This window comes from Aulonocara stuartgranti, assembly GCF_965226115.1.
Source record: "Aulonocara stuartgranti genome assembly, chromosome: 16".
Taxonomy (NCBI): Eukaryota; Metazoa; Chordata; class Actinopteri; order Cichliformes; family Cichlidae; genus Aulonocara; species Aulonocara stuartgranti.
Genome location: NC_138952.1, coordinates 21,322,351 through 21,332,413, shown reverse-complemented (window position 1 = coordinate 21,332,413; position 10,063 = coordinate 21,322,351). Strand labels below are relative to the sequence as shown.

At 40.9% G+C, this 10,063-nt stretch overlaps 1 protein-coding gene across 1 annotated transcript; it reads right to left on the bottom strand.

Annotated features, from left to right (window-relative positions):
* Positions 1–7,020: 7,020 nt before the first annotated feature.
* Positions 7,021–9,650, bottom strand: pou3f3a (POU class 3 homeobox 3a). The gene has a single exon (XM_082508993.1). The coding sequence runs from the start codon at positions 9,026–9,028 to the stop codon at positions 7,760–7,762; it is 1,269 nt and encodes a 422-aa protein (XP_082365119.1). The 5' UTR covers positions 9,029–9,650; the 3' UTR covers positions 7,021–7,759.
* Positions 9,651–10,063: the final 413 nt, after the last annotated feature.

Below are 10,063 nucleotides of genomic sequence, written 5' to 3'. Positions count from 1 at the left end.
ATTTGAGTGGAGAACTTCAAATTAGGTAACTGTTTTTGCCATTTTTAGTGAATTTCTTGTATAATTTAAGTGACCAATGTGTTGTTACCTGTGTCTCCACAGATGATCCATGGCCCATGCTTTCTGGACATTTACACAAGACGAACAACAATGAAGACAAGCTCTCTTGCCATCTTGCAAGACGCTGTCTCTGTCCAATAGGTTTTTTGAGTGCAATAGTTTTGATTTTTTTTTCCTTCTTTTACCCGTTTGTTAAAAATTATTTCAGCTACTTACACTTTAATTGTCACATGTATTGGCTCACCCTACAAATCAATGAACTCAGTCCACAAAGCAAGATCAGGGTTCAGTGCAGGTCAGTCAAGTTCCTTCACAGCACACACGCTCATCCATGTCCTTGTGGACCTGGCTTTGTGCATTGATTTGGTGGTGTGAGCCAGTATTTTGGACAAAGTGTATATAAAGGCAGAAGTGTGGGGCTTGATATTATATTCATTACAATTCAGTTTATTTGTATGGTGCCAACAAAATGAATGCCACGGCACTTCACACTGTAGGTTTAAGACCCTACAAAATATAACTAAGAAAACCCAACACTTGAGCATATGTTGTCTGCCATGATATGGATATGACATAATATTGTTATTGTTTGTACAACCATCTGAGAAAATAATGGATTATATGGTTTAGTAAAAACAAGTGCTTCCTCAATGAAAATGTTTTCAGTTTTTGATTTTGGAAATGTGTATTTCAGCAGGGAAAAATCAGTGATAATAAATAAAGTGGTGTAAAGCACATGAATTATATTCTGTGTCTATCTATCTATCTATCTATCTATCTATCTATCTATCCATCCATCCAATTTTTTTGGAACCCTCCAGTCTCTTACAGTATGTTACTGTTAACTGAAATTACGGTAAAATTACGACCTGTTAAACAGTAAATGACCGCCTGTTGGGACACGGTATCCTCTAGCAGAGATGAATATTTTTGGTACTGATGATGCGTGATAACGGTAAGTTACTGGTTAATATATTGCAGTTTATTACCTTGCAGCGGGCTTACAGTGACATACCGTGAATAAACGGTAGTATACCAATTTCTTAATCACAGTATGATGTTACTTTGTTGATGTAATTTACGACACAACGGTATCTCACTGGCGTCACTGTCGCCAGTGAGATACCGTTAAAAAAAGGCTACGGTGCGTTACCATAATTTGTCCAAGAGTATTATACCACACCAGCACAAAACGGTATCATCCTGCAGAACAGTAAGCTACAGTAACACGGCGTCACGGTATGACGCTGGCAACAGTGACGCCAGTATGTTACCGTAAAGTGGCGATGAAAAGTCTAACAGTGCAATCAAGTTTAAATTAAGTCATGTTAATGTTAAAAATGTTGGAATCACAACACTTTCCAGTTTTAATCATTTCAGTTTAACATGACATTCTGTATCTTGTCTTCCTGCACTTAAAATGCACTTGAATATATGTAAAGATTGTTTAGGAAAAAAGATCTAGAAGCATTTGAATTGCTCAAAGTGTGCTTCAACAAGTTTTACACAAAGTGTTATTAAAGTTAGGTTAACTGAATAAACTTGTGTTCAATTTTTTTAAATTTCCAAACTTAAATAGAGTAAGTTGCAATTCTGTTAAAGTGATTTAATCCTAAAGTTTCAGTCGAGCGTGTTTTGGGTGAGTATCAGATTTACTTAAAATTTGTTGTTCAAATTAAATGTATCATACATTTTATATTTCACTAACCCAGTTGTGTGGAACCGGTTGACATAACTGGGTGGAGTAAATACAACATGTTATTTCTTAAAGTAAGTAGAGCTTGTTTTGGTTGAGTAGGTTTTATTTAGTCTTCTCAATTTAAATCAAGAAGGTTAGTTAGATCAACATTATGATATTCAGCTAGTACAACATGATTCTTTTGATTTGCATTTAATTATCCAAATGTTATCAGATGCACTTAAAATTTCTTGTTCAAATTAAATGTATCATATCTCCAAAAGTTGATTCTGTTCATCTGGACGTAGCGTTTTGTGGGAGAAATGTTTCGTCACTCATCCAAGTGACTTCTTCAGTCTCAGCTGCCTGCAGGTTTCCCCAATCTTATAAACAGTACATTTGCATAATGACTGAAACCAGCCCACTGAAGGAATAATGTGCTGTGAGGTCAGTTCCTTAATCATAATTATGCAAATTCTCATGACTACTGACCAAAACCCACTGACCAAAACCCACTGACCAAAGGCCATGAGTACCATTCACAGAGAGTTGGGGAATGGCTGCAATCACAGCATTGTAAGATGGTGAAAGATGTACCCTTAAGCCCCCTCCTCGATTCAGAGATGGTCTTTCCCTTTTCACGTAAATGGCCTCCTTGACTCTGCGCTCAAACCAGTGTTCCTCCCTGTCAGGATGTGTACATCCTCATTCTTGAAAGAGTGTCCACTGGCCTGTAGGTGTAAATAGACTGCAGAGTCCTGGCCTGACGAGGTAGCTCTTCTGTGTTGTGCCATCCACTTCGCTAGAGGTTGTTTGGTTTCCCCGATGTATAAATCCTGGCAATCCTCCTGGCACTTAACAGCGTACACTATGTTACTCTGTTTGTATCGGGGGACCCGATCCTTGGGGTGGACCAATTTTTGGCGCAGCGTGTTTTGGGGTTTAAAAGCCACAGACCCGGTGTTTCGAAAAAATGCGTCTCAACTGTTCCGATACTCCTGACACATACGAGATCACTACAGGTTTTCGCTTGGGCAGCGGTTGTCCTTCTCTCCTGGATTGGCTGGAGCTTTCTTTAGGTGCCTTTCCAGCTTTGACAAAAGTCCAGCTGGGATAACCTCATTTACTCAGGGCCTTTTTGATGTGCTGTTCTTCTGCCTAACCAAACCTACACATACGGATCAGTATCTAAGGTTTGACTCTCATCATCCACTGGAGCACAAACTGGGTGTCATCAGGACGCTACAACACAGAGTGAACACCATCCCCACTGACACAGCGGCCAGAGATGTTCATGATGTTCTTTTGAGATGCCATTTGAATTTTATAGCAGTTGCTTGCCGTGAAGCTGTATCCATAAAATCTCTTGACTTAAGTCAAAATTCTTATCAAATAATCTGTAATGTACATATTAAAATTTATACACGAAAATAAATTAACTGTATTCGGTTGTGTTGTTCAGTTTGACTAGTTTGCATCAGTGTTCAAGTCTGAAAGAAGATCTGAGCATGCATTATTTATTTTGTCCAGCAGATGGCAGCATTGCACTCCGGTGGGCTTTAGTTGATGAAAGAATTTTGTGCTGGATGTGTGGGTATTTATGATTTAGCTTGGGCATTTACTTCACATGTATTTAAGGTTGTACAACAATAGGAACATTAATAACAATGATGTAAGCATGTATGACTTTATGGTAACAGTCTCATATGTTACTTTGATGCAACATCGATGGTGCCCTGACAGAAGTGCAAAATAGCACCCACAGAGCCAATAATTCAAACATTAATCCATGTAAATGTTTGTTTTTTTAAATTATAAACCTGGTAAAATTACATTCACACATACTTACATTCACACACTCAGCATGGAGGTTGATACTCTTTTCCTGGGCATGCTTGTCTAAATTGGCATCATGCCCATGTGTTGAACATGCCCATCAAACAAGTTCCACTCCACCGATCTGGCACATGCATGCTCGTCACGTTCAGTGGCACCCACACAACACAGAGCTCGCTGGTGAGCGAATTCATTTCCCTGTCCGTTATTCCACAGATGTTTGCTTTAATTTCTTCCTGATTGAGAGACTTCGGTACTCCATCAATCACACACAGGCAAAAAAAGAAAAAAAGAAAACACAGGCAAAGTGAAAAATGTCCAAATCTGAATATTCAGTGGGGAGGCAGAGAAACCCACACGAGCAACAATATTGACAGAGCCATGTTGAGCCATTTAGAGGGGAAGCAGCCAGACTTTTAATACACTCTCGTGCAAACAAAACACCTAAAATGTGCTTCTTTTATTTTGCCACCTCTCATTCAGGCACGCTGCTGCTCCTGATTCCAGGAAAGTGTTACATGTGTTTCACCAGTTACATGTTAATCAGTGTTAGACTTTAATCAGTAACTGATCGCTGCGTTGTTAAAATAGCTAACACTAAGCACTGGGAGACTGAGAATGTGTAGACCACAGTAAAATGGTTAAAACTTTGTTGGATATGAGCAGGTGTGTGCATTCTGTATGTGACTGTGCCCAAACTGTGAGCCACAAACAACAGCCATTACAGGAGGGGATTATCTCATGGTAATTGCTTCATGTAAAGCACCTCCGACAAGGCTTTAAGAGCAATTATGAGCAATTATATTACTTGTTATTATTGGAGGGAGGTAATAACATCTTTAGCTTGCAACTGCACACAGCCCATGGCTCAGAGATGCAGGAAACAATGCTATAATGATGAATAATGCCCTCACAAATGCAAGTAAATGATGCACTTTTGTGTGAGCTGAGCTGTGGATTCAGGAGTTTGGGGTTCTGTCAGGATACTGTAACATCATCAGCATGTACCTTCAGATCCAAGCATTGATATTCAGTGTAGACACCTAGCACTGTGTGATGACAAACCCTTTAAAGGGCTTTTTATCCCCCAATTCCAGCCTTATCTCCCATCTTTACATCGCTAAGCTTTGAGGGGATCACGCGGCAATCCTGGAAGCTTATATTCTACCTCTATTTTCATCTGAGAGCTTGCAGCTCAGTGGGGATACATCATGTTAAAAACCATACGAAGAGCAAGCAGGGTACCACCTGTCCACCTTTATGTGTGGCTTTTGTGATATTACTGTGGCAACTGAAAGGATAAAAAGCACTTCCTTGGTGTAATTGGTTTTTGTAGCAGAACAGTATGCATATTTTAAACTGTTGTATTCTACTGACGTGATGCTGACAAACAGTCCATAGGAAATAATTATAATTTAATGAAACAAATAATGATAGTTCAATATTTTTAAATGGTACAAAAAGCTGTATATACAGTGCAAATACACAAAAATACAGCAGTTGGGGTGATGCATAAAAGTATGTTTTCTGTATTTCTGTAAAAATATCCACTAATATGTTACCTGATGTTTACACAAGACTATCAAGTTATATAAAGGAGACAAATGTAAAAGGGACTTTTTGGAATTGCCCTCTGCCAAATGAAAAAAAAAACTACTTTCACCACAAGGGGGCGGCATTTCGCCAGTTGGGGTATTGTTTCCGAAGACACGCTTCCTTTTTTAATATTTCTTTTTCGGCATAATCGCAATTTCATCAACACGCTTTACCTTTTACTGGGTAACTACTGCAAATAAGAGTGTTTTCTTGGATAACCTGCCTGGTTCAATAAATGCCATTTTTATCCATTACACCACCTTCTGATAAGAATAAAGTATTGCATTAAAAGGGAAAATGTTTAGAAATGTTGTTTGAAGGTTTTAGACTTCTTTGAAACGCGAGATTTCAAACATATGAGGCATTAATATGACACTTGCATGGCCCTTGAGTAGAAACTTTGAGATGTTTTAGGTTTTATTTGTGTTGAATTATAGAAAAACTTCACAAGGTTTCACAAACTTTCACACACTGCTGTAAAAACAGAACGGTTCATGTGTGTTCATAAAAACTTTCTCAGGAAGTGAAACAGCCAAAATATCCCATTCATCTCTTATTGTTTTCCTTAAGCTTCTTTGAAGATTGAAAATTAACCTAGTTTGACAATCGCTGTATAGGCGGACCTGGAAAAAGTTATTCAAACCAATCATTTCTAGTTCTTGTTTTTTCAAATAGCAAAGTCAGAGTGTGCCTTAAATCCTGCCAAATATGCAGTGAGGACGCAAAGAGTGACAAAGGTCCCAAAAATGTCTTTGTACATGCTCTCTTAAGACAGGGTGTCCGGTGTGGAGAGGACCAGAGCACACATTCACATTGTAATAAGTGTAACATTCATAGTAATCCGTTAACTCCTAGGTTTGCATTTATTTCTCACAGTTCTGCTTGGTTTATCAACAGCTACTGCAGCAGCTGACCTTTGACCTTCCTCCAAGTTTCACTGCAACTGCACTTCTTGGTCACTTTTTCTAGGAGTACCGATTATCTTTATTACTGATGTAACATCAGCTTGTGTGTGAGTGTCTGTGTGTGTGTGTGTGTACTGTGTGTCATTCTTATGTGGATCAGAAGCAGACAGAAGAGACACAGATTGCTTTTCACAGCCAGCGTACTGCGCTTCTTGCTGCCTATCTGCCAAACCCATCATCTGTGGCAAAAGATCCACTGCCTTGTGTCACTCCATCTCGCTGTCACCTTGGCAACTGCTGCTGAGGTGAACTGCCAGCTGGGGTAGTCGACCTCCATTGGCTGCGTTCCATCGAGCTGCAGTCCACAGCGCTGCAACAGGATGTTTGTGGCTGGACTGATATGTAGAAAATCACACGTAAATGTTAAAACCAGGCTTATGTGATCGGTTCAGCAGGTATTTGCAGGATCAACATCACTTTAACAAAATGATGTGGTAGATTTTTGGGAGGTTTTATGCTCAATGTAAGAATTAATTAAATAACAACAGAATAATTAAGCTGCTATGGTGCGATGTGTGGTTATTTTTTCACTATTAGTCCATCAGGTAAATAATTTCTTAGTGAACCAATTAAGCCACTTTTCTATAGATTGTCATAAACAGGGAAAAATGGCAGAAGTTTGCACAGATGATTTACCAAATAGACATGAAAACAATGATAACGAGACGCCTGAGCAAAATGGACTGACTATGTAATTTTTTTTTTGCCTTTATGACTTCTTTGTATCTCTTATGGGATATATTGTATATTATATCAAATTCAAATGACTCTGATGAAGAGATTCTGTGTGTTTATATATATATGCATGTCTCTCTTTGTGCGTGTGTGTGTCCACATGGCCCTTAAGAATAACGCTCCGGTATCTAACACAAGGTTTATGTCAAATTTATTAAATAATTGGTCTATTCCATGAAAATAAACACAGTGGCAAAAAATAAATAAATAGTCCATATCACCACAATACACAGCAAACTTGTACATAACCTTAAGAGACCGTTTGCTAAATGGAAAAGGATTAAAGGAAAGTACAAATATTGGAATAACTGTAAATCGCTTGTTGAAACCTTAAACTGTGCCACAAAAAAATAAAAAAAAATGTAAAAAATCCACCGACACACAACACAAAGTGAGAAACAGGTTTGAATGAAGAGAAATTATTGCTCATTAGAAACAACTCAACACTGGATAAAGCGGTGTGTTTGATTAAAAACGTAGGTTATAGTTCAGTCTAGCATGTGGGACATCAGTTTCTGCAGCATCACAAGGGAACTATTATTTTTACAGTACAAAGATATGGAAATAACTTGTTTCTGCTCGAATATCTCCGGTTTTGGTGACCAAACATTTCCTTTAAATAATTTTCAGTTGTTTTTTGTTCAGATTTAATTTAGACCGAAATATAATTTTTTGTCCCAGAGGCTGTTTCAGGGAGCAGAAAAATGCCAAATAACGATGGCTAAAGGGCGGTTGTGATGTGTCCAGTCCTGATATGAACATTGGATAACAATTCTACTTTTTGGATCAATGGTAGCGAATAAAAAGTTAATCAAAGGTTTCATTGAGACCCATGTTTATAAAACAGAGGCTGTTGTTTGTGTTTCATCCCTGTTATTTTGGGGCTCTTTCACGTATCGCTGAACAACCTCTTGCACTCTATGGAGGGAGACGGTGTGTCAGGTCCAATGCTACCCACTTGTGAATATGCGTCCTCTGGAGTGCGCGGAAGTCCCGGCGGCGTCATGCGCTTCTCTTTCTGCCTGCGGTTGCAGAACCAGACCCTGACCACCTCTTTCTCCAGCTGCAGAGTGTCCGCCAAAGAGTTGATCTCCTGTGCGGAAGGTTTGGGACACTTGAGGAAGTGGCTCTCCAGTGCGCCTTTTACGCTCACCTCGATGGAAGTGCGCTTTTTCCTCTTCCTGCCCTGGGTGGCGATCTTATCGATGCTGGTCGGGCTCCCAGTGGTGGAATCAGCCTCTTCCAGCCATTTGTTCAGCAGAGGTTTCAGCTTGCACATGTTCTTAAAGCTCAGCTGAAGCGCCTCAAATCTGCAGATGGTGGTCTGTGAGAACACGTTGCCGTACAGAGTGCCCAGAGCTAAGCCCACGTCTGCCTGGGTGAAACCAAGCTTGATCCGTCGCTGTTTGAACTGTTTGGCGAAATGCTCCAAGTCATCGGACGTAGGGGTGTCCTCGTCTGAATGCGATTCGTGGCCCAGACCGTGTTGCTGGTGATGGTGCGTGTGATGATTATGATGGTGTTGGTGGTGATGGTGGCTGCCGTGGTCCAGCCGAGGTGATTCTCCGCGCACCAGCCCCGAGTGCATGAGGCTTTGCCCGGTGTGTGAGCTCAGCATCCCGTTGACTGTAAATCCTCCTGGCTGGGAGTAAATGAGGGACTGTTGCTGCTGCTGCTCCCCCTCAGTGATGCTGATGTGCGCAGTGGAGGTGCCTCCCCAACTTCCCGTGTGCGCCTGGTGAGGTCCTAGATGCGGAGACCTGTGGTGAAGGGAAGAACCCGAGTGGAGGTCGTCCCTGCCGGCGTTTCTCTTTACATCCTGTGGCTGGGAACTCGGGGGCCACGGAGAGCCGGTCTCCGCTACTGCCGCTGCAGCGGCGGCCGCTGCGGCTGCTGCATGAGGCAACGATGTCACCCACTGGTGGGCATGGCTTAGCATGTGCCCCCCGTTGCTTGCTACCATGGCTCCGTGCATGAAGTCGCTCTGCACCATCTTCACTGAAGGGTCCCCTCTGTATCCACTAGACACTGTGGTCACAGCGGTGCCGCCAGACTGCATACCACCACCCCTCCGGTCAGAGTGAAGGACCGGGCTGGATAAAATCCTGCTGCTGGCTAGGTATGGGCTTGAAGTGGCAGTTGCCATCCCCCAAATCATATATCTTTTATTTCTCTTTTCTTGTGTTTGAGTAAAAAAAATTAAAATAGTCTTTGCTCTAATCCATAAATAAATTCTGTCTATTTCACTCTAAACGAGTTTTCTTTTCTTTTTCTTTTTTGCCCAATTAGTGGGGGGAAAGTGCCAAATCACTCCATTGAGACGTACATTATATTTTCAGTTAAGCAGCGTGCGCTTGCTGTAACCATTGTGGCAGAACATGCTCTCTTACGTATTCCTGTGCGGCAAAACGATAGTTTCACAACTTTTCTCTGTCCCGGGAGCTCCGGCGTGCGTAATCCACAGACTTAATGGTCGCCTATGAAAAAAACACAGCCTTCTTTGCACCGTGAAAACTGAAGAGTTGATACGCAGTCTGCTTGCCTATTCACATCTCTGATATAAACGCTTCGGGTTAGACTAAATGACTAAAAAAAAAACCTTTAAAGCGTCTGCTGTCCTATCGGTTGTTTAGTTCACTGCATCTGCTCTACCCGGTGCGTCCTCTACAGAGCGAAGGAGACGAGCGTGTGTTTACGTTGTGCCAAGCCTGCGTATTCCTCTCGATTTCCATCCAATTACAACAGAAAGGCTCTCCAGAGCTCCCGCTGATTGGACGCACAGGCAGAGAGGAGTTGGTGTGTCTCACAGTTGAGCCTCGGGTGCACAGAGTTCTTCCTGAGGGAGAAAAAAAGCATCAATTTACTAGAAAATTACAATCAAGCCGAAAAAAATAGACCAAACATGGTTTGACTGCGCGCTAAAGTATAGCCTGTGAAGCATGTGAAGAAAAACAGGCTGGGAAGTCATCCAACAAAACAAACCTCTTCCTAGAACTAACAAAATAAAAGCGAAAATAATTATGCTTAACGTTATTATTATTATTATTATTATTATTATTATTATTATTATTATTATTATTATTATTATTATTTAAGCAGCTCTGAGTCACTTAAGTTGACAAAATAATATCCGTCACGTTTATCTCCGAGTATCACACAGAGCAGTCGAGGCTTGAATCAAGGATACTCAAGT

Coding starts and splice junctions, on each gene's coding strand:
- pou3f3a (XM_082508993.1), bottom strand. CDS start 9,028: ATGATTTGGGGGATGGCAACTGCCACTTCAAGCCCATACCTAGCCAGC.